At 32.7% G+C, this 25,732-nt stretch overlaps 1 protein-coding gene across 2 annotated transcripts in view; it reads right to left on the bottom strand.

The window, feature by feature from the left end:
- Nucleotides 1-1,704: 1,704 nt before the first annotated feature.
- The window catches only part of LOC129805457 (apoptosis-resistant E3 ubiquitin protein ligase 1), a 35,615-nt gene continuing 11,587 nt past the window's right edge, over nt 1,705-25,732 (bottom strand). For both annotated transcript variants that reach the window (XM_055853372.1, XM_055853373.1), the window contains 8 exons: nt 16,056-16,212; nt 11,494-12,482; nt 10,225-10,361; nt 6,015-6,089; nt 5,316-5,948; nt 4,930-5,253; nt 2,666-2,860; nt 1,705-2,602 (listed from right to left, as the gene is read on the bottom strand). In XM_055853372.1, the coding sequence (XP_055709347.1) occupies nt 2,432-2,602; nt 2,666-2,860; nt 4,930-5,253; nt 5,316-5,948; nt 6,015-6,089; nt 10,225-10,361; nt 11,494-12,482; nt 16,056-16,212 (2,681 nt within the window). In that variant the 3' untranslated portion in view covers nt 1,705-2,431. The remainder of the gene's footprint in view (nt 2,603-2,665; nt 2,861-4,929; nt 5,254-5,315; nt 5,949-6,014; nt 6,090-10,224; nt 10,362-11,493; nt 12,483-16,055; nt 16,213-25,732) is intronic.

The following is a 25,732-nucleotide window of genomic DNA, read 5'->3' as shown; positions in this document are numbered from 1 at the left end:
GGAATTTTGCCGTTCGAGATTTTGGCTTTCGGGATTTTGGCCCATTCTGGATTTTGGCTTTTTGAGATTTCGACCCATTCGGGATTTTGTCTCTTCAGGATTTTGGCTTTTCGGAATTTTGCCGTTCAAGATTTTAGCGTTTGGGATTTTGGCCCATTCTGGATTTTGGCTTTTTGAGATTTCGACCCATTCGGGATTTTGTCTCTTCAGGATTTTGACTTTTCGGAATTTTGCCGTTCGAGATTTTTTTTGGCTTTCGGGATTTTGACCCATTCTGGATTTTGGCTTTTTGAGATTTCGACCCATTCGAGATTTTGTCTCTTCAGGATTTTGGCTTTTCGGAATTTTGCCGTTCGAGATTTTGGCTTTCGGGATTTTGGCCCATTCTGGATTTTGGCTTTTTGAGATTTCGACCCATTCGGGATTTTGTGTCTTCAGGATTTTGGCTTTTCGGAATTTTGCCGTTCGAGATTTTGGCTTTCGGGATTTTGGCCCATTCTGGATTTTGGCTTTTTGAGATTTCGACCCATTCGAGATTTTGTCTCTTCAGGATTTTGGCTTTTCGGAATTTTGCCGTTCGAGATTTTGGCTTTCGGGATTTTGGCCCATTCTGGATTTTGGCTTTTTGAGATTTCGACCCATTCGGGATTTTGTCTCTTCAGGATTTTGGCTTTTCGGAATTTTGCCGTTCGAGATTTTAGCGTTTGGGATTTTGGCCCATTCTGGATTTTGGCTTTTTAGGATTTCGACTCATTCCTCTCGTTCATTAATAATCTTCCCGATTTGAAAGATCTCTTGGGTTGAGGTTTTTCCTTTACCGATTCGCAGGTATATCAGAGAGAACTTACCTAAAAACCCGTTGGAAGTTCGAACGTTTAAACCGACGAGTTACACAAAAGTGAGCAAGTTCATCAAAAGGACATTTCTTTGAATGAAATAGCAATTAAGACGTTCTGCAATCCTTAAATTCCACAAAACTACACAAAAAATCACTTTTTGCAGCAAAAGTTTGTTGCTGACATTGTTGACGATTGAAGTGTCAAGAATATCGAAATTCGAAATGGCTGAACTATCAGCGCTAAAGCGGCGGGTATATGAACTTCTACTTTAGGCTTCCGGTAGATTTTCGAATAGGTTTGGCTTGGCTTTGGAGTGGCTTTGTCTCTTCGAAAGGCTATTACTGAACGGAGCCATTCGGGATTTTGTCTCTTCAGGATTTTGGCTTTTCGGAATTTTGCCGTTCGAGATTTTGGCTTTCGGGATTTTGGCTTTTAAGATTTTGGCCGGGACCCTACAAATACACTTTATCAATTATTTAAAAAATACTCCTATGTATTGTAATTAGATCATTTGAATTTAAAAAAATAAGGTTTAACTTAAGAAATTATACCAATATACACTGCGAAGAATTTTTGTTGTGTGCCAAGAATCCAATAAAAAATGTCTGTGCCATCATAGGCATTTTATGTAAATGTGTTTCCATTGTTATTTGTTAAGGGCAGGTTTATTGTAACAATTTGGGTTCTCTCACAGTTGAATAGTTTTAGCTGAAAAGCTCCTAATATTTCAAATGTGCTTCCCTCTTACCTTTACAATATTGATCGTCCTTTTCGTGGAAAAGCCTCCAATCATAAACACGGCCATTCCACCTAAAGGGGATACCTTAAAGGGATATTGGAATGTTGTAAAATTAATTACACATTCTTTTATCGCGATTCAACAATATTTTATTTCAGTAATTCTCTCTCATGATCTTTTCAATAAATATTCCACTACAATCTAATATATTGTATAGTTACAATTCTCATCAATATAGGGAGGGGAAATCTTTCTGTCTTTAAGATTCTTTTTTTTACTTTAAATCTCTTTAACGTTCGAGAAAGAGTTTTTCAATAAAGTGATTTTAATCTGTATTTGTTGTGAGTTGTGTCTTTTTTCATCTTGATAATATCACAGAGAATAATCTTCGTGGTTTTTATTTTCACATTTTTTTTTTATTTTTTTTTCTTAAAATTATTTTTCAATTGTTTTTTTTTCGTGGATGATTTTTGCCTGATAAATGAAATGTTTCGGGTTTATCTTCTGTCTTTGCGTTTCTACGATGAAATTTATTTAAGGCAAATACTTTTTTTTTCTCTACATTACTAGGCAGTTTAAAATGATTTTTTTTCCATTTTTTCATATTCTTGTGTTTTCGCTGAAACTATTAAAATATCTCGCAGAATTTATTGCTACATGAAACTTTTTAGGAAATATAAATTGCTGTCTTTCTCTTGAGAAAGCAAATAATTCTACTCTCTGACCTAATTTTTTTTTGTAATCACGAATATATTTTCTACGACTTTTTTTTGTTATTTGCGATTGAAACACTAAAAAAGAGACCAAAAAAATCTGTGGCAACAATTTTCACCTTCAGTGTGACCAGAGTTCTCTAAACCATTCCAAAGCCTTCGGTACCTTCGCTTATGGCCAGGAGAAGGGACTTTTCAAAGTGCTCGTAGCTCTCATAATCCGGGAGGCATAGTTGATTGAAGCACGTGTGAGCTGTTGGGAGGTTTCCAAAAGTTGGTGCGGCGGTTATTTGAAAGCGAGGATTCAATTCCTGCAAGGAAATGAGCTTTTGTGAGCTTTCATGAGCTTTCAATGTGTCTGATTTTGAACTTACCTGAAAACCGCCTGGTGGAAGTTGAGAACAGCCGGTTGTAAACTGAAGCAATCGAGCCATTTCAGTCTGGTTCCAATTGCTGATTGCAGCCCAGAACCATCCCAGGACACGCCGGAATTCGGCGGAATTGCCGTTGATGATGTGATTCGCGCGAAAATCAGCAATTGAATATTCGCCAGTTCCACACAGAAGCAACTGAAAATAAATGATAATCTTAGATTAGCTTAAAGGCGAGAGTTGCATTTTCAGTTTGGGGCTTAAAGTAGGGGGAAGTGGGGCATCTTTGAAGCTGGTGCACCTTTGAAATTGGGATTTTTCACCTATTTTTAAATAAAATTGAGCCTTATCGTGATATAATTTAGCAGCACAAACAGATTGAGAAGCTAAATTATATCACGATAATTCTCAATTTTATTTAAAAATAGGTGAAAAATCCCAATTTCAAAGGTGCCCCAGTTTCAAAGGTGCCCCAGTTTCAAAGGTGCCCCACTTCCCCCTAAGGGAAATCAAAATTAAAACCTTTCACTATAAAATTGTATTATAGCACTCTGCGAAATGTGGATATTTTTGATAAGAGTGATAAAACTTTTTAGAGCATCCTTTAAGGTTGAAATCTAAAATCCGTTCCTCTCGATCGTATTTAGATTTATTCCGGCATTAATTTAAAGTTTTTCTGGTATTTTCTACTCCGTTTCTAATTATTTAATTTACTTATTTAAAAGCCTATTTACATGGCTTTTATTTCAAATGATCAGCGACAAAAATTCCCTTTTAAAAATTAGAGAAAAATGTACCCTAAAATAGGCATTTTATCTTTCTTTTTCATATTCAGTTAAAATTAAATTAGTATTTTAAAAAAATAGAAAAGACAAATTGAAAAATCAAAAAAATAATTAGATATTTTTAGAAAATTGAAGATTTAGAATTTTTGCATCGTTAACGTATTTTCGACTTGTTCGACTTGATATTTTTCAAGATTTTTACTGATCAGCAAAAACCAGAAAAATTTTGTTGTAACCAAAAACGCACTACTTTTGGACAATTCGAGCTTCGAACAATTCATTTTTTAATATGTTTTTAATGAATTTAATTAAAATTCATTATAATATTACAATTTTAAAAGCTAGGGGAGACTGGGGCAAAATGTCACAAAACGGATATTTTATTTTTTGACAAACTACCCGAGCACTTCCAAAATTTCTAATTAGCACAGTTTTATAGAAAATTTACCGCTTTACAACTCTGTGAAAGTCATTTTCTTCTATTTTGTAAGGAAATATATTTATCGAGGCGTTTTCTAAAAGGTAATTTTGTGATCATTCTCAAAAATGCTGGGGCAAATAGTATCAGGCATAAGATACTATTACATTTTGATTCGCTTTAATTACGGGATTCCGTAAATTTAATTATAATACCTAGATTACATATTTTCACAGGAAATTTATTCTTCTACATCTTTGTAAAACACCGTTTTCTCTATCTGAGCGAGAAAAGCGCATTTTAAGCTATTTTACAAAAAACACACAAAAGACTGCAAATCGTTTTACCATTACAAACAACAAGCGGCAACACATAGCATTGATGTTTCTTTTCCGCGTGAGATATCAGAAATTGCTTCGGTCTTTGTTACTTTTTGCTCCATAGCTTTTGTTACTTTTTACCCCAAGTGGTCGTTTTTAATAATAGGATTTCTGGAGAAAAGAATCTTTGTAAAATTCTAAAAGAGATTGCGGATTCGTATTCAAATAATATCCAGATACTTTGGGAAATATTCACCAGTGTGCATCAAATTTAATATAAGTAGGTAATAATTTATATCTTCTGCACGGAAAATATTTCGAAAATAGGGCTAAAATATTCGATATTTTTTATTTTCTAAATTCCTTGTTCGAATTCTAACAAACTTACGACATTGAAGAAGACCTATGGAGGCTATCTATGGAAAAAATTTTAAGCCGCTATCTTATTTATCTTGGAAAATATTGAATTTTAAAATTTTCGATTTGTGACTTTTTGCCCCAGTCTCCACTATAGTCCAATACCTCAAATTTCCCAAAAAGAACCATGGATCAAATCCATTAGGAACATAGCAAAAAAACGAGTTGTGCGAAGCTTGAGTCGTCCGAAGATAATGCTCTTTCTCCTACTGATCGAAAATGTTTAAAGATTTTTTTTGTCAGGGAAGGGACTAAAGATGGGATTATTTAGAATCATTTCACTGAAATAAGCAACTTCAGCCTTCTAATTAAGTTTAGCAACATTACCTCCAGTTCGTTCTCATCGAAGATACTCAGGAGGTTATCAGGAATAATACCATTGAGGCCTTTTAGGAAACTATCAACCTCTTCACGAACATTATTGCAGAGACGCTGCTGAGCTAGAGCATCCAGATATTGACACTTAGTAGCATTCGTCACTCTAACTTTGGCACCATTAGGAATCAATTCCACGGTTTTGCTCAATTGGCCCAAGGAGTCATAGATCTCCTCAACAAAGTACAGTTCTAGGTTATCACTTTGATCCAGATCTGTATCAAGGATATACTTGATCTTGGACAGATAGAGATCAGGATCATCTTGTTCAAAGTACTGAAAATGAAAAGAAATTAGAATTTATTATAGAAATTAGAAAAGAGAACCCTCAAAGTTACCTTATAGTGGACTCGAAGTCCAATAAGTTGAGCCAGGAAGCTCCTACTAAATCTGGCACGAACAAGTTGACGATAGGATCCCCCGAGGGCACTCTCGTAGAGACATTTTCCCACAACCTTTCCAGCAAATTCAAAGTGTTTTAGCTTTAGATGGGCAGGACGATTGGGATTGGGATGAACAAGTGCCTGTCGTTTGTCGTGAAAGGCACAAAAGAGTCCTCCACGTGGATCAAATAGGGCGCTGCATATCAATTCAAACCATTCCCGTCTTAGGCCACCCCAGTCAATGCCCTGCTCGCCCTGGAAAGTAACTTCAAAGTTACCACACCAGTCCGATACCGAGAAGCCCTTGGTGGCTTTCATGCTGGATTCTAGAATCTTATCTCGTTGAACTTTGAGAGCCAGTTTCTCGTGGTAGTAGTGTGAGTGGAATTTACGGACTTCGTGGTAGAAGAAATCCTGCTTATCCTTGAATGTCTCAGAACCACCAATGTTCTTGAGGAGGAAATGAGTGAATGTAGCTGCAATGACATTCCTATCGCGTGATGCTAGTTCAATCTTTGGTTGAGATCCATCATCAATGATAAAGACTGATCCGTGATTTTGTCCAGCAACTTGAGGCAGAAAGTGAAACTGAAAAAAAAATTTTAAGAGTGAAAACTATTCACTTAACAATCAATTGTATAGATATTGTCTCACCTTTGTGGATGGACAGAGGCGAAAGGTGGCAATTCTCTTTGGGATGAATTTCAAAATCAATTCCTTAATAGTGATCTGAGAAAGAAAATTGTACCCAAGGGAATTGTATCAAAATGTTGTTGATTCATGTTCAAAATAAGAGATTGAAAATAGAAATGAACAAAGTGGAAATGACTTTCGGTATATGTGTGAATTTGTGGTGAATCCTTATAATAAATCCTATACTGTTGTTTAATTAAATGATTAAATTTGAAATGTGACTATGGGTTATCAAAGAATGTGTCTTAAAATTATGTACGTGTGTTATAATATGTACTCCTTAAAATAAAATCAAATTATTTTGTTTAAAGCTTCTTTAAAGAGCTTTTTAAATCAAATAGATTAACAATTGTTGGTGAAAAAGATTTTTTCTTTCATTTTCATTGGAATAGCACCAAAATTCGATATCTCTAGTTTCTAGTCCAATTCATGAAGGGCCTCAAAATTTAAAAGAACAAACAATTTTAGTGATTTTATAAAAACTAATGGATCATTTGATTTTAATAAATAATACTAATGTAAAATATTTTTCGAAAAGTTTTGTCTAATAAGAAATTAGAGAAGTTAAACCATATGGCTAAGCCTTGAAGTCTGAAGATCGTTTACGGACGAATGAAAAAGAAATATTCGAGAAAGATAAATCAATTACTGGTATTTTACCGATTTATTACTGTTTCGGACCGATGCAGCCGGCTTGGAAATTTTAAGACCTTTCAAAAATTACTTTCAAAACTACAAAATGATATTTTTGAATTTTGAAATGAAAATGAAAGTGAATTGATATGAAAGAAATTGCAGGATCGGTTTTTGAAATTAACTAAAAATATGTTTTTTAAGTAAAGCTTAATTTAGGCTTAATTGTTTTGAAGAACAAAATTCCAGAATTTTTTTAAGGCTTTTATTTGCTCGGCTAAATTTAATCCAAATTAACTGCATATAGGGTAAGGGCTCATAATTTTGGACAGTTTCTTATTTTGGACACTTTGAGGATAAAATTGGACACTAAAATTAAATTGAATAAAATTTTGGACTTTTATTCCAATATTTGATGAATAATAAATTCTATCTAAATATTTTTTCTTTTCGGAAGATTTTTGTTTACTTTTTGTAAGAGCAATTGCTTACAAGAAATATGACAGAACTTTGTTTTTACTTCAGTCTTATTTAGCTGTGAACAATGTTTCTTCACTTTTTTGAGTGATATTATTGAATATTCATTGAATATTGTGTTGATTCACGTTAATGGTGATTTGTGCATTTGACCTGAAGTGAGATTTGCCTTGTAAATTAGATTTTTTGTGTGAAAAATGGGAAATTTTTTAAGACATTTACCAGTGAGGTAAACTCCTTATTTTGGACAAGTGTTTTTCTCTCGAAATTTCGTGAAGTTTTAGCTTTTGTGATGACTGGGCTGGAAAAATGCCTGGAGAAACAAAGGAGCATCATCTCTACGAAAGAGATATAGTGAGAAAAGCCTTGAAAGGCTCTTGGAAAGGTCAAGGAATGCTCTAATCCGCACATACGTGGAGTACCGAAGTCAACTCACTTTAATAAATGATATGGAAAGTTTCCGGGCTTCTTGTAACATTCTACGTTTCCCTTACATGAACAGGAAGAGAACTTGGTAAGATTGGTTCATGAAATGAAGAACAATGGGCATCCTGTTGAGACGGATTAGCTGTCCAAATATACAGCCAAGTAGTCCAAATTAATAACCAAGTTGTCCAAAATTCGAGTCAAATTCACCTCTACATATCAATTCATTTGTAAACGTATTAAGACTAATTTTAGTAAAAACAAAGACAATAAACCCTTGCCAAGTTTCTAAAAAACCCTTCTGAAAATAGAGTAACAAAAAAAAAGTCAATTAGTATTGAAAATATCGCACTTTTAAAACTCAGTACATTGATGCTTATAAGCACCCTGTCCAAAATTATGGGCCCTTACCCTAAACGTATCGGGTTTGTCTACATTTTGGGACTAGTATTAATTAAGGCAATCATGTAAACATACTCATTGAGGTGTCAGGTCCACCTATGACTAAAATCTAGAATGATTGAAAATAAAGACTAAGAAGAAACTTTTTAGGACATAACACCTTCTGGTTTCATAGCTTTTTGAACTGTTTTTTAATACCAAAATCCTATACATGATGTAGATTTGTAAAATATTTTTATTCACCTGAGAATCTTATAATAATTCAGCATATTATATCCATATATGTTTGAAAGTTTTTAATATTGCAAAATTAAGTTTAAAAGTTCCCTAACATTTTACAAGTCTTTCAATAAATCCTATTATTCCTATTATCAATTGTTTGCAGGTGGAAAGACAAAGACATGTATAAATTGAACCTTGATTTACTTCAAAACTTTTTAAATCCTGAATGGTAGTTGTCGAAAAGTTTGGTATCCCTATTATAATGTGAGCAGTGAAAAAGAACAATGAGTAGAAATGTATGGGAACTGGTTCAACCTTTCGCCAGAGATGGGATTAGGCCTTTTTTGTAGGTATTGGTGTATTACTTAAAAATTACCGAGACCCAAATCAAAAAAATATTTTTCAAATAAATATTTTCCCAATTCAAATAAATATTTTTAGATTTTCCCTCTGACCACTTCATCTGGTAGCTTCCATACAAACTAATCATATTTTAAGGCCATAGAGAATTACAAGGCAACAAAACGAAAACATTTTTCGTGTAATGGGAAACCATCGGTATTTTCGGAGTCCTTTGTGTTCTTTAACATATCTTCCGAAGCAACTTATAATCCATCACGTCAAGTTTCTGAGATATCATAAAGTAAGTGTTTTTAAGAAATGGATAGAATTATTTTATGAAACTTTTTTTTCTCAATAATGGTATATCGTAAGTTGTTGGTGTCAAAGAACGATCACATCTTTATCTAACTGTTTTCCTTGTAACTATCTAGATTTTCCGCAAATATCTTCAAATGTTCTTTATAGTTCCATTGAAAGTATTGCGTCCCTTTTCCTCCTTTACAGAATATACTCCTTAACAAAGGAGCTAGGATTGCTGAAGATCATAGGGTTGAAAAGTACCGCTACCAAAAGAATTTAACAAATGCTTTATTTAAAGTATTAGAGCTTTATTAAAATATTTTGACTGTGAACTTATTATTCAAAATTTTTGAATAACGGTATCTTTTAGGACCCTGCGATCTTCAGAGGTTTTATTTCTTATTCTCCAATAGTAGGAAACATTTCCCCACATACAATCATTTTTTTAAGAATTTGAAGGATGCTCTAGGATTTTTTAGGAAATTCTGGAAAATGAAGAGAGAAAGATATGGTTTGTTCTAGGAAAATCTTACTTGAGCCTTTCCTTGTAAATTGCTCTTTGAATTGATCAATTATAAACTGTATTGCATAAAAGAAGTCTTGCAAAAAATATTGTCACAATTCTTACTTTTCCTTGGGGTTGGTCCCGGAACAAAAGTTGTTACCTTTGCCAATACCTATTCGATGGTATAGGTCTCATTCGTGGCGAAAGGTTGGACCGTTTTGCCCAATGAATTGTATTTTGTTAAAAGAAAACTTGGTGGTAAAATTAGTTTTATTATAGAGCTTCAAATAATCCTTAATATTTTTGTCATCACTTATATTAAATTAAAGTGAAGCAAAAACTTTGTCGGAGAGCAAAATGTACCCACTTGGTAAAAATAAAAGGGTCAATTTGACCCTTTTCAAAAGGATGGATCGTATTTGACCCTTTGAAAGGTTCACTTTTGTATCTCTTGAAATTTAGTATGCACATTTATCACGAATAATCATGTTTTATTGTAAACTTATTACTGATATCATATTTCTCTCATCTGAGCGAACACCAAAGATCACTTTTTCATTGTTTTTTTATTCGTTTATTCCGGAATTAAATAGATGTCAAAACCGTGACCCTTTCGAAGGGTACCTGGTGACCCTTTCAAAGAGTCAAATATGATCCATCCTTTGGAAAAGGGTCAATTTGACCCTTTTATTTTTACCAGTGCCCACTGAGTATGTTTTGGAATTAATTTTCGGAAAATTACGGATGAATGCTACAATTTGATCTTCAATTAAGTGAAATTGAACTCAGACCAGTGAAATTATGAAGATTATGTTAAAAATTTGTTAATAAGTCTGGTAAAATTTTATTAAGAAATAAACTCACTTGTTTTGGTCCAATATAGCACAACACTTTGCGTGGTTTCGTCTTAATTTGCCCATAAATACTTATTAATTTCGCTTCGTAGCAGATATTGTGCTTCCTGGACGCAATGTTTTTGTGCACGAGAGTCGTATCGCTGCCTGAAAGTGAACGTTAATCGAAAATCAATTAAATGGAAATTGTATAATCCCCTTTTATCTGCCAAACTAACTCTGGAAAGTTGCTGTGACTCAAAATTAAATGACTTTTTGGATTTCAGGAAGTGTCTTTATGTTTGGGAAATGCAATAAAGAGAGTTCATTTTTGGTCTCAGACATGATACACTGTGATGTTGTTCCTAAATTCAGAAACTTTTTTCAAATTTTATGTTCTAAATTCTTTTAAAATTAATAAAATTTTAAATATAAAAACCAAGAAAATTTTGAAAATATTTCACTTCAAATGCATAAAGTAATTTTAAGTCCCTGGTTGGATTAATGCTTTTGTATTACTTTTTTTAATGTCGAATAGAAATCATACTAATTTGATTTAAATTCTTTAATTTTATTTATGATTATTTCATTTATAATTAAAAATGCATGTTTCGAAATGGGTCAAACTAAATACCTGTCGCAGACTGAAAATAAAAGGGAGACTGTAATAATTGGGGTAGATTAGTGTTTGGTGGTCATTATGTTTGAGATTTATTAGTGAAACAGTAGATATATTATATCTGTAAAGGAGCTTAAATTAATGTGATTTGAAATTCATAGTTGTAACTGTGTTATCACACTTGCACATTATAATTTTAATATGATTCACATTAATTGTCGCTGGTGAGAGTCCAAATGTATAATTTGTGTGTTTGAATCATTTTATATTCAAAATTTGATCTATTTGTTGATAAAAAGGTAGACTAGGCCCGCAAAATTTGATGTAAATTGATTTATAGCATTAATGCGAAAAATTAATGCGATTTTCTCTTTAATTTTTTAATGTGAAAAATATTTATGCTTTAGGTATGTTTAAACTTATTTTTGCATGCCAAGTCTACTTCTTTATCAATAAATAGAAAAATCCCAAATATTAAGTGACTCAAAGACACAAATAACATATTTGGACGCTCACAAGCGACAATTAATGTGAATCACATTAAAATTTTAATATGCAAGTGTGATAACGCCGTAACTCTGAGTTTGGTCCTCAAAATTTCCAGTTAGATTTCCAGATTTGTGCGTGTATATAAATGTTCCTTATTTTTTATGTTTATTGGAAATTAAGTTTTAAACTTACTGCTTAGCACAATAATGTCGAAATCTCCATTGGGCAATTTCTGGTCCTCGTAGTGGAATATTGCTTTCAGACAAATAGGCTCCGGGAAGAGAGCTGTGACGGTAACGCGGGAATTGACTTTGTCGTAGGCCATTGTCAGAGCACTGCTCAGTTTTTCTGCTGGCTGACCATTGAGATCAAAAATATCAATCCTGTATCCTCGAACAGGATCATCATCAGGTCCAAAGACACAAGCATTTCCAAACTCATCACGTGGTTCAATATGTAATAGAGTTGGTGCTCCGGATGAGCATACCACGGTATTGGCAGGCCTTATAAGCCTTGATCGTCTGGCGTCCATTTTTCCGGGAATAAAAGTCTTGAGAAATGGACTACCAGCAATGTGACTAGATCCTATGAGAACAGATATCTTGTACTGACCCGCAGTACGAACGGTGAATTTGACTTTGGCAATATTTGCATTATTGGGATCTGTGCCACCCAAAGAATTGAGTGTCACAACTTTTCGTGTTCCCTGGCACACTTCAACGAAGAACTGATCTGTGTCACAGATGGGATAGGGCTGTCCATTGCGCTGGTAAAAACGCACAGTGAAGCACATGGTTCCACCCACAACATGAGGATCGTTCCAGTCAAACTGAACCTTGCAATTGGCAGGCAGGAGATACTTTCCAGTCACGTACTGCAGGAGTGAATGGCGTGCTTCTGGTGCCAGAGAAGGTTGAGTCATTGCTGCAAGGGTAACGAGTCCAGCCACGGACACTGATACCACCAGCATTCCTCCCCACGTCCAGGCATCCTGATGCTGGGACGATTTCACAACTGTAGACCATAGATTGGCTTTTAGTGTCTCCAGCTGAGGCTTTGACGTTGGTAGACTTTGTCTAGCGCCGGACCACACAGACCAGTCCTTTCCCAGAATCTGACGCGCCCTGGGATCTTCCAGCCAATACACATCCTCCAGTGACACAACCTCAATAGCCACCAATCTGCAAGGATAAAAGTTTAATTAGGGTCAAAATTTGCATTTTTAACACTCCAACGCGGCACTAGTGTTAAGAGAACAGAATAATTTTTCCATATGCATAAATTTTCCAACTTTTCTTGCACATTTGAATGAATTTTGTTAATGTATATCTGAATTATTTTTTCTTCAGTGATGGTTATTTTTATTCAACCGTAATAATTTATTATTCGTTTTTAATAGAAACCATAACACGACCAATAAATTGAATTAATGAATTGCAAAAATAATTGAATAAAAATCTGAATTTAACCAGACTGAAATCGAAATTTATGGAATTTTAGTTTTAGTTTTAGTTTTAGAAAAAAACACAAATGAGTAGAAGAAGGGGTGGAAAAGCTTTCGGTACTTTGCAATCTGCTCGAACTCCCGAGAAGGAATTCTGCCTTATAAAATTTTTTTCGCAATTTTTTGAATGCGTTTAAGATTAATTTAGATTTACATTTGTATATATAAATCGTCATAAAACCAACTTTAAGTTAAAAATTGTTTAAGAAGAAGGTAGGTTAAAATGGTACAAGTTGGACATAGTGCTACAAGTTGGACAATTTACCGATACAGTTGGACAGGGATTTTTTCTTGATAAATACAGTACTAAATTTTTTTTAAGCACAAGGAACCAAATTATAAAACTATAGCATTAAAAATCAAGAAAAAAGTCCTGTCCAACTTGTACCATTGCATTGTCTAACTTGTACCACTTTACCCTACTTAAAAAATCACTAACATTTTTATTAATTATTTGACCAAACTCGGTTAAAATTAGACCCTTTGACGTTGAATAATTCAAAATGGAAATTTTTCCGGTGCAAGATCTCAACGTCGAAATGTTCAGCTGGAATAACTACAAAACATATCCGAAAGTCATTGAAATCGCTAGGGCCAATTTTGAGAAAAGTGAGAAAACCTAATTTTTGGCTTATTTTAAGGGGATAGGAAACGAATGCAGAAAAAGGGCAAAATGAAAGAGATTAGTTTCTAAGTTATGAAATTTTAGGAAGGTCATCCTAGACCGGAAGTCGATATCTTTTACCGTTTGAAATTTATATGGGTCAAAAGCCTGAAAAAATGCAAAAACAACTCTGGCTTCTCTTCAAATGTCAAATAAATCTTTCGCCTTTACAATATTTTTAAAATAGGGTTATTACCGTTACTTTCCCGATCCACCACGTATTGGGACTGATGCAATCGAGTTCAGACTTAAAAAAAACCTTTTGAAAAAAATCCAAATTTAATAAAACCCGTTGAAAATTAGGCCCTCCAGGCTGGTCGACCTTTAATCTTGAATAATTCAAGATGGCGATTTTTCCGGTGGTAGGTGTCGAAGGACAAAATGTTCACTGGACTATCTGTAGAAATTTTCTAACTTTAAATGCTCAAGTGTTTGGTGAATCTGACTTAATTAATTCAGGAAATGTGTCACTTAAAGACTGGGTATTAAAATAATTTCTAAACAGATTTACGGCTTAACCCTAGAGACAGCTTACTGGAAAATTGATTGATAGTAATGCAGCCTAATCATTATTTTGATTAAGTCGTAGGTGTGCTCAGCACCTTCATTGAAATCATATTCATTGAAAGAATATGGGAAAAATATAGTGTACGAAGCCATAGTTTTTGGGAAGCCTGAAAGTATTCCCATACTTTAATACTGAGGATAATGTCCAGCGCTCAATAACTTTTGTTTGTAAACATGTTTTCAAAATTTTCTATGAGAGTGAGCGAGATGACTAGATTTAGATCTCACTCACTCTCACTGAAATGTCGAAGACATGTTTACAAAACAAAAGTTAATGTGCGTTGGGCATAAACTTGCACAAGTTGCATAATAATACAAAGGGGTATCCAAGCATATTCTATCTAGATTTTATTTTATTAAATCTGCCTTGAAATGTATTATTTTCAATTGTAGACACTTTTTATGTTTGTTGAATTCTATTTGATTTGACATTTCATTATATTCTCACAACTCTTTTCTTTATTTTGTCTCACAATGGATAATTCTTCTTTCATAAATGTATGTTGAAAACGAGACGATCTGACTGATGTCAGTGTAGAACCTTAAAACATTATTAAAACTTTTGTTATTATTATTATTAAAAATATTGTTAAAACAGTGGAAATTATGAAATTTTCCAACACAGAAAAAAATATTTCGTAAAATTGTTCGATAATGTTTGTTGGGGACTTACGAAATGGTCGTAAATCTTATAAACTACAAACAAGTTCGTAAAAGTTTGTACTTTTTTCACAAACGTTGTTCGTAAATGTTCGTAAACACACAAAAAATTTCATAAATTTTTGTCATTTGTTCGTAAATTTTTGTTTGTCTGGCGAACATTTTACAAACATTTACGAACAAATGACAAAATTTTACGAACATCTACGAACCAATGTTTGTAAAAGTACAAAAATGCTCGTCAAGTGGTCATGTTACGAACAATGTTTGTGGAAAAAGTACAAACTTTTACGAACTTGTTTGTGGGTTATACGATTTACGAGCATTTTAAGTCCCAAATAGAAATTCACAAACATTTACGAACAATTTTACAAAATATTTTTTTTTCTGTGAATGCAAAATCTCTTGATTTTTATGCAACAAGGAGTAAAAATTTATTAAGTCAAACCCTTAATTATGTTTTTTTATTTTATCTTTCATACGTTTTTGCTATTAATTGTTTTTTCAATATTGTATTTATCTTTTCCTGATTTAACAAATTTGCCTTTAACCGTCTTTATGAACTTTTCATGCACAGCAGCAAGCTAAAATTCACATTTTAATTACTGTTTCATGTTTTATTTTATTTAAGATAAAATCAAATATTAAATCGTACAATTCATTTCAGTAAAGTTCGATAAATATCAATTATTGAAAGACGATCATAAAATAGTCTTTATCTCTTATTTCTGTCTTTCAATGTTATTTGGAATCTTTGCAAAGCTCTTCAAGTAGTGTAACACATCGTTTTTCGAATCGAAGAGCATCGTCATTGGTGGTATAAAAGTATGTTCAGGGTGAGTGTTTGGGGTAGAAAGTCTTGGGAGAAATTTCTTCTTTTTTTGTGGTCGGTTCTCAGAAGTTGAGTAATGGCAAAGTCGTGCAATAGTATTGCCACTTCATCAATAATTATTGATTTTCTCATAACTACTTTCGATGGTCAAGTGAAACGTATACGGTAAATGTTTCTGATGGTTGTATGGATTTTCACCCATTAATGGGAAAATTTGTTGGCAGGAAAAAAAGTCCATTATGGGGTTACTAATTGTGTGGAAAATTCATTACGATGCACTTGAGTTGGGGCAGTTTTTCTTAGTAAATACCATAGGTGACCACGTTGATAATAATGTTATATGACGGAAAATTATACACGAGGATGAACGTGATATCGTTGGTTAGATCAGCAACTATCCCATCAACATTTGTTGCAAACGACTTAGCGATACGCCGTTTGCAAGAAATTCAGATACATAGTAAATGTAGATAGCACAGTTGATGATCTAACTGATGATGCATTTAGGGATAACTTTGACACTATACCTCGAATAGTGGTGCTGAAGCCTATGTTCCTTGAGCCATTCCCTCAATATTAATTTCTGCTGCAAACTCAATGCGGCTCTCTGCAATCTTTTCTCATCGCCTGGCGGCAATTCTGGTAGCCGATCTGGGTCACCACAGCTCGACAACGATGATATTCCTGATGGGATTGTACATGAGAATTAAATAAACTCATACTCTTGTATTGATTTCCAATTGGGCTTTAGGGTGGGATTTGGCATAAATGCATTCCATTCATGCTTATATGTATATGCTGGAAAGTTTTGGGATGCATCACCTCGTGTTGCGACAACTGGTATAGCAATTTCTGCATCGAGGGAGCAACATAATAAATAGCTACCATTTCTCTTTCATTTGCCCATCTAATACCAATTTATTAATTCATCTGATTGAGAAATAAATTTTCCAACCAACAAATATTTGCATATTTTTCGTATACAGAAAATTCACACCAAACACGAAAGGCCTTTCTAAATGAAAATTAAATGATGCAAAACCAATGAAAAATTGCTGGCAATCTGTAATAAATCCTTAGTCTAAAAATCTGCTCTAGTTCTCAAGCATGGGGAAAAATTGGAAAAAAAATGCTTCAGGGAAAAATACGAGAGATTCGCTTGACGAGAAAATAATGGCTATGAGTTTGTCAATAAACCCCTATTTCTAAAATGAGGGTGGAAAATTGATGTAATATTCTGCTACCCGGCTACCCCCCTTGACATTTGACTTTTAAATGTTATTCACTATCGCGTACGTAGGGGTTAGTTTGAATTTTATAGGTGAACGGTTTGATGAAAAAAAAATTATCATGATTTTACCTTTGCGCAAACTTCTTGAAAAATTTATAGTATTGATGCATGTTACATTTCAATTTTCCATTGAAATTGGTTGGTGATATGAAGGGATAAATAGATTATGAATTGGCTTTTGAATTGATTTATGTAATAGATTTCTTCCCCAAAATAAATAAGTAACCAAAATATCTTAAATAGGGGGAAGTAAAACACATTCATGCACTATGTACAGAATTGCCTCATCATTTTTATAAGGAAATTGATTTAAAGAGTTTTATTAAAAAACATAATTCACATGGTTGTATTTAAAGCAGATTAAAACCCAGAATAGCAAATATAGAAATTCAATTTGACTAGGAAGAAATTTTAAGAAATAAGAACCTGAAGCCTTAAAGATTTGAGATCAATTTATACTACAAAAATTGTCAATACTATAAAAATTGATAGTTAAAATGGTTAGAATTAATGAAACAATTTTTTTTTTTAATTTACTGCTTTGAGAACAGTAAACTGAGTGATTTTTTTTAATATTTTGATTGACTAATAATGCCTTTTATGCCCAGCGCACAATAACTTTTGTATTGTAAACATGTTTTTGACATTTCAATGAGAGTGAGTGAGATCTAGATCTAGTTATCTCGCTCATTCTCATAGAAAATTTTGCAAACATGTTTACAAACAAAATTTATTGTGCGTTGGGCATTATGCCCAACGCACAATAACTTTTGTTTTGTAAACATGTTTTCGACATTTCAGTGAGAGTGAATGAAATCTAGATCTAGTTATCTCGCTCACTCTCATAAATCATTTTGAAAACATATTTACAAACAAAAGTTATTGTGCGTTTGACATTATCCCCAACACACAATAACTTTTGTTTAGTAAACATGTTTTTGACATTTCAGTGAGAGTGAGTGAGATCTAGATCTGGTCATCTAGCTCTGTCTCAGAGGAAAATTTGAAAACAATTTTATAAACAAAATTTATTGTGCGCTAGGCATTACACTTACAGATCTTTTCTTCAAACTATAATATTTTTTAAATTATTTTGTAGACTAATTTGTTTCATTTTCTTTGAAAAATGTACTTTCCATTTGAAAGTAAGATAACCTTTAGTTCATAAGTTTGGTTTTTGGCACTGTACAAAAAAATAAAGCAATAAAAAGGGGTGGCAAAATCTGCTAGGCTTTGCGGAGTACTCGAAGTCGTGACTTCGAAGCTGTACCTCAAATTTGAATTAATTTCAAATCACTCAGAATATCGCTCAAAATAGCTAAAGATTAATTAAATGGATTTTAGGATAAAAATCACTTATAGCTTTATTAACGGATCTGAACCGTTAATTTACTTTTACAGGTATTTCATTTTTTTCTCATTTGCATATTTCGCTCTTAAGAGGCCTTCAGACTAGAGGTTTAGTTCCCGAAGGTCTCTAATTCCTAAACATCGAGCAATTTTATAGCTTTTTGAGAGCCTAATAGGTTAATTACCTTTAATAATCCAATACTAAGATAATTTTTCCAAAAAATTTTGACTGATAGAGAATTAGAGCAATTAAGCCATCTGGCTAAGCTTTAGGTCTGAAGCCTGTATTACGCTAATCGAAAAGATTTTCAAATACTATTAGGAGAATTGTATACGCTATTTAAAACTTTTAGTGATTTTATTTTTTTAAACTTATTTTTTATTCTCTAATTTCTCTAAAATTGGGAAAATTTGTGTATTATTGTATACCTCAGAGCAGAATATTTAGTATTATGGATTGTCCCATTCCAGTAACAACAATAAAAAAAGTATTAAATTTTTAATTGAAAAAGCTCTATGGGACTCATTTCCGTACAATTTGGTTTATAAAGAATAATATGGGAAGGTTTTGGCGTGAAAATCCGAGCACAATATGAATATTTAGAATTCAATTTTGCATTTAACAAACGTTTTGGAAAACTTTTAAATACCAATTTGAATGAATTTTAGAAAATAACAATACTTTATTTCATCATTTATAGTTCATTATGTTTTTCTTGTATCTTCATCGTATCTCCTATACTCTTTCATATTTATTTTTTAATTGTTTCAACAATAAATAAATAAATGTTATTCTCGTCCAATTTCGTGGTATTCATTTAAATGCTAAATATATTCACCACCTTTAATCAGATACGAGTGGAAAAGATTTTGAATATTTTTGTAAAACTTTGATAGGGGGAAATGGAGCACCTTTGAAATTGGGATTTTTCACCTATTTTTAAATAAAATTGAGCCTTATCGTGATATAATTTAGCTTCACAAACAGATAGAGAAGCTAAATTACATTATGATATGGCTCAGTTACACTTAAACATAAGAGAAAAATGCCAATTTCAAAAGTGTCCCACTTTCAAAGGTGCCCCACTTCCCCTTATGTTAATTTTTTTTATAAAATTCCTCACAAATTCTTTCTGTAGCAAAGAGTGGTTTAAAGTTGCATGTGAGTTGACGTTACTTTTCTCTAGACACACTCTCAAATAGAGAAATTGCAGCAAAAATTTGCTGCCTACAATTCCTTTGTGTTATTTATGTACGTGGCGGAAAGGATCGCAAAGCCATAAAAGCCGATGCTTTTCTTGTTGTTTTTTATTGTTATTAGCAAATGGATTTCCATTCACTCTCTTGAGCACGATGGTGATGGGAAGAGAGGTGTGGGAAAAAAATTCTCAACACGCAATATTTTGCTCAAACACGAAAATCCGGCCAAATGATGGAGAATCCTTGAATATATATCTTCCTTCCGCTTCAATTTTCTTTTCGTCTTTTCCCTCTTCCATCTTCATTGGCTCCGGATTGCCTGGGTGGGCTTTGTCGTCATAATGGCGAATGTTAAGCAAAGCATGTGTGTAAATTAATAATTTGGCAGTCGGAGGACAAAAACGGAAGCACACACCAGACAAACAATACCAACAAAGATGACTATGCCAGAAGTATATCATGGTTTACGAAGTTGGCACAACGGAGTTAAAGGCAGAATTACATTGAGCGTCAAATCTTTAACGTCACTCTTAAAACTTTTTAGTGCTATTTTCTCAAATTATTTGCAATAAGTGAAGAGTATAAATCCAGTGAATTGTGAATGCTGCAAAGTTTTATTCATGACTGCAGTAGATTTGGTAGTAAAAACGAAAAAAATGCCATTTGGGCCATTTGATCAATTTGGTCAGTACGCAAATAAAATGGAAATCGTAAATTGTAAATTGCCAAAAATAGTGAAATAGTCTTGATAAAGGAAGTTATAAAATATCTTGGCATTTTCGGTTTGATGACCAATTTGAATTTTTACTATGAATTTTTTCAAATATGTGTTTCCCAAAATTTAATAGTCTCAAGCTCCTAACCAATCACAGAATGTGGTATATTTGTGCTGTGTAATAATCTATAATCCAATTATTTATAATAATAATATATAATAATATTGCTGGCACAACATTCCATGAAGGAACAAGGCCTTCACGCCCGCAAGGGGATTTCTAGACATGCATTATAATTTTTCTTATACGGGATGAGGTTGTCAGTCCCATGCCCGTGGAATCAAGTGCAGTGAAGCTCACTGAATGCAATCCGAACACCTTTAATGCCAGAAAAGTTGCTGGTGACCTGAATGGGATTCGAACCCGGGACACTTGCATCATAGAGCGAGTGCTGTACCATCTACCACTTGACAAATTGAGTGCTCGTCTAATTATTTATATTGTGTAATAATCTAAGAAAAGATTTTGCCACTCAATATTCAAATCAAGAAAGAGAACGAAGGAAAATGTTATCAAAATTGGCGCAATGTTAGACTTTTCGTGTGTAACTTCTAACAAATGTTTTGTAAAATCTTCCGTGAAACGAGAACAAATAGTAAAATGTCGGATTATTTGTCCCACGTTATTGAAAAATTAAAGTACCTAAAAATCATTTCCTGGCCATAAATCGGATATTTTCGTCAAAATATTAGATAATCTAAAATCGTATTGTTTGCATATAATAATACTATATAGTAGGAATCATAAGTTCGTTACGGTGCTCCTTTGTAGTGAAAAAAACTTTAAAAAAACTATTCCAAATATTTTTGAAAATTATTTTTTTGATTCCATATTTTTCTAGTTCTATTCCTATAATTAGAGAGAGTAATAACCATAGAATTTAATGGAATAAAAAACTTTATTTAATAAAATATTTACAATACTTTTTAAAGACTCTTTCATAAAAAAATGAGCAGCGTAACAAACTTATGATTCCTACTGTAGGTAGATACGAATGGGTTAATTAATTAGAAGTGACTGTAAAAATTGCTTTATTTTTCTTAAAAATCTTAATTGCTAAAGAATCTTAATTGTACAGTTTGGCCGAGATTCAAACATTTCAATTTTTTCTTATTTCTTCGATTAAGAAAAAACATATTTTCAAGTATTATCCCAAAATATGTAAAATATGTACGGTAAGATGATATAAAATATTCAGTTGTATGACGGTAAAAAGGATTTAACGGTTTATGTGATTCTACCCTTAAGGCCTTTAATGCTGTTTCGCAAACTACAAATTCTCCGTAATCAAAAGCGATCCGACGTATGTCTCACAAATTCGACTCACATCTCATGGTATTAGAACAAACAAACATATCAGGTGGATGATTTTGCATATAGTAGAGGATGACCCAAATATTACAAACAAACATTTATCTGAACTAGCAAATCCCTGAGTGGAGTAAGCTTATTTAGCCATTCCATTATCTCACGATATAGTTTTTGCCTACTATACTTCTGGTTTAATTTGATTAATTGCAAGAAGAGCTTTCCACTTTGCAAAACTTACAATTACACAACCAACAACGTTGAGCTTTTATGTACTATACACGGAATTTCGTGTTGAGTGAAAGTCAACAGTACATCTTAATGAGTACTGATGAAAATTTCTTTTGGCTTCATTTCACATTGTCTGTGGTACAAGAAAATTGTCTGAATTACAAATTTCATTCAGTTTCTTCTGAAACTTTAAAAGCTGTGAATGTACTTCCATAAAAAAGTTTATAAAGCTCTTAAGTTGATTGTTACAATGCTCAGGATTGAGGTATAGCAAATTATTCTTTATTTTCACTCTTTAAACTCTTTTCAAAAGATTTTCTTTTAATTTTAGTTTATCTTTTTAAATGTTTCAAAACTCATTGAATAAGCATTTAAGGAAGATAAAATTATTATTACAAAATCCTTTTTTTTTTTGCTAATAGAGAAAGGCTTTCAGACTTTGTACATACTTTGGCTTCAAACACCTCATATTCCTCCCATATTTATTTAATGGATCTGACTTAATAGCAGTAATAGGATAGCCTTAAATCACACATTTCCTGAAAAATAGGTCAGATTAATTAAGAGAATATGGCAAATATATGAAGTGTTCGAAACCAGTGTGTACGAAGCTTAAAAGCTTTCCCTATAGCTCTGAGAATCTAAAAATTTGAGTAATATTCAACAATTCAGCTTTATTTTTTCAAATTTTTCTGTCTTGATATTCTTCCTCTAAAATATTACTCAAGGAGAAAATATTAAGAGTTCGTGTTAAGTACTTTGCAAGAAAATGTTTGAATACGCGAAAAGTCACAGAAATTACCCCATTAATAAATTATTCCCAGGGAGAAAAGAATGGCACCTGAACTTTTCCACGTGGAAAATGTACACTATGCATCCGTGAGACAATGGCATTGAGAATTATAGTACTTAATTATTTACAGGTGGTACAAGCTGTCGTGAATATCAACGTTTTCCATCGGTAATTCTTCCGCACAGAAAGCACTCTTCAAGGGCAATTATTCCTATAAATTTTTCACGCACGACATCCTCGACAATGAAACACCCACAAGGCAAAAATATCCCTTTCTTATCCTTTAGAATTTACTAAGAAGGAGTCATTGGCAATTTAATCACATAATTATACCCAACAAAAATAGCCAATCTGTCTTTCTTGGGCAAAAAGGGATAATCTCTGACTTTAGGTGGATGGTATTTACAAAGTTTTTCTTTCCGAAAAAGTTTTTACTTCAACTTGTATATAGAGAAAACTAAAAGCATTTTATCATACTCAACTTTGAAACACAGGAGAGAGACTCTGGGGAATAATACACTTAAAATAAAGACAAAATTTCCATAAAATAAATACTTTGAGCATCAAGTTTTAGGTACGCATGATAAAATGCTGTATTTATCTTAGGAAAATTTGAGAAGAGTAAAATAAATGACCTCGTTTTTTCTTCCAGCAAATTCAGGCATTAAATGACTAAACAAAGAAAAGTAGATAAATATGCAAATAAAAAGAATAGGTATTAGAGAAATTAAATATTTACATCAGAATCGCGAAGGTCAGTAATTTAAAAATCAAGTAAAATGATTTTTTGGTAAAAAGATCTTTATGGGCAGTATACCTAACATACGCAACTACGCAAGGAATATTTAAGAAATAATGATGGTCTTATGATTGATAAGTGTTTATAGTTTATATCAGTAATACAATAGAAATCTTGACAAGAAATCATCGGAATGAGAAATAACCGGAATAATCTTACTTTTCCAATGTTAACTTTCTTTATAGCTTGTACGAATATAAGTCAAGTAGGAATTACGATCTGAACTTAAAATGGGATCATATACCCATAATAACCCAATAAATATAGTATTATGGTCTTTATAGTGACACATATTGTACTACTATGACTTTACAAATGCATAAAATAAAAAATCTTCCGGAAGATAAGAATATGTCAATGATTTTATTATTTAATTGTCTGTAAGAAGAAAAAAAGATGACACAGAATGTTCTTTGAAATATGAAAAAGAAAGATTTTACTGTAAGTAAATATTTAATAAGAGCGGCTGTGTCCCAATTCTTGTATTATAACTCTTGTATTTCTAAATACTTAATGATACATTCTTGAATTATTCTCAATGTTCTTTATTTTTTCTTTCATTCAAAATCAGTGAAATATATTAGGGTCCCAGTCAAAATCCCGAACGACTAAATCCCGAAAGCCAAAATCCCGAACGCCAAAATCCCGAAAGCCAAAATCTCGAATTCTTAAAAGTGTCACAGCTACTCCCACGATTGTATCCGCGTTTGCTGGGGGCAAAGGGAAATCTTCTGTGTCTTAGGAAATTATTCTAAACATGTTCCTCCATATAATTTCATCACTTTCAGGATTTTGAAAATTCGGGATTTTGGCATTCAGGATTTTGGCTAACGGGATTTTGGTTTTCAGGATTTTGGCTTTCGGGATTTTGGCTTTCAGGATTTTGTCTTTCGGGATTTTGGCGTTCGGGATTTTGGCTGCCACCGCTTTTTTATACATACTTTTTTGTACAAACTCCTTTAATGAATCTGACATAATTTTTTTCAAGAAAAGTGTGACTTAAGACTATAGCTATTAAATATGCCATTTGTCTCCCAATGGTAGGCAAAATTGCATAATTGTTTGCGTATAATACCATCGGGTGCACAATTTCGACAATTCTGAAGTGCATAATCTCGGAACCAAGTGTATTTTTTTGTTTCTCCCCTTACATGCCCCCCCTAACCAAGGTCTTAGGCCTTTAGGCTTATTTTGACCAGTATCAAAGGGGTGGGGTAACTTATTCCCATTTTTTCTGACAAGGGTTTCTGGTTTCGCAGGTTTCGCGATGCAATTTTTGGGTTTCTCGATGCAAAAAGTGGGTTTCCCGGGGTTCGCGATGCAATTTTTGGGTTTATCGTGTTTCACGATGCACAGAGTGGGTTTCTCGAGTTTCGCGAAGCGTTTCTCAGACAAATGACAAGGGTTTCTCAATAAGACTTATCCCTTGCCATTATCCTATCTTGAAAATCCTATAAAAACTAAATACATCCAAAAAAATAGATACCAAAATCATCAATCTATAGAATATATTTCTAAAAAATGGTACAATAAATAACAATAAATAAATTGTTTATTGGCTTATATTCGTTTGTGTGTAAAATGAGTAAACAAAATTTATAAATAGAAAAAAATGTTTATTTTTTTGATAAGCTTTGACTAATTTAAATTTTAAGATTTAAATCAGGTTGCAAACGTAGTTTTGGAAATATATTTTGCGAAAGCACCTCTCTTGTTAAAAATTTCTTAATGACAAGGAGATTAGTTATTAGTCATTATCATTTTACTATAACGATGTTTAATAAAAAGTGTAAATCATATTTAAGGGAAGAGCACCCCGGATCGGAATGTTAAGAGACATGCTCGATATTTATAGTTAAAAATATAAGCCTCAAAATACTATTTGGTATTTTTGTGCATGCTAATTTTGGAATATTAGTGATCCATTTAACTATATCTGGGCATTTGAATTTTGATTTTTTAAATTAATTAATAAAAATTAGGTGTAATTGCAAACTTGCAATCTGTACTTCGGATCGTTACGAATTCTATCAGATGTCTCACGGAAATTTGATTTTATAAATTAAATCAGAGTTAATGCAGTGTATTCTTGTAAGAGTTAATTGGTAAAAAGTAGCTAATCATTTTTAAAAATTCATTTGATTTAAAGCAACAATACAGTAATAACCTGACGATTAGAGGAACACTGCCGATCGCTGGTACTCTTCCCTTATAAGCTATTCAAACTTTTTTTTTACTAAGATGAATGAAGTTTTGCTCGTACAAACATTAAACTTATTTTACTTTAAGTATAACAATAAATTATTTTATTATCCTAAAAGAGTCAAACTGCAATTATAGGAGAGTAAGAATAAGCATTATGAAAATATTAACATAATAAAAATTCTGGAAAATTACCAGAATTTTTGTCGTACAAAGCTTTGCATCCCGGTCCCTAAAGACGTCAATTGAATAAA

The sequence above is a fragment of the Phlebotomus papatasi genome, chromosome 3 (assembly GCF_024763615.1).
Source record: "Phlebotomus papatasi isolate M1 chromosome 3, Ppap_2.1, whole genome shotgun sequence".
Taxonomy (NCBI): Eukaryota; Metazoa; Arthropoda; class Insecta; order Diptera; family Psychodidae; genus Phlebotomus; species Phlebotomus papatasi.
The sequence above is the reverse complement of the archived record's forward strand: the minus strand, read 5'-3'. Positions and strand labels throughout refer to the sequence as shown.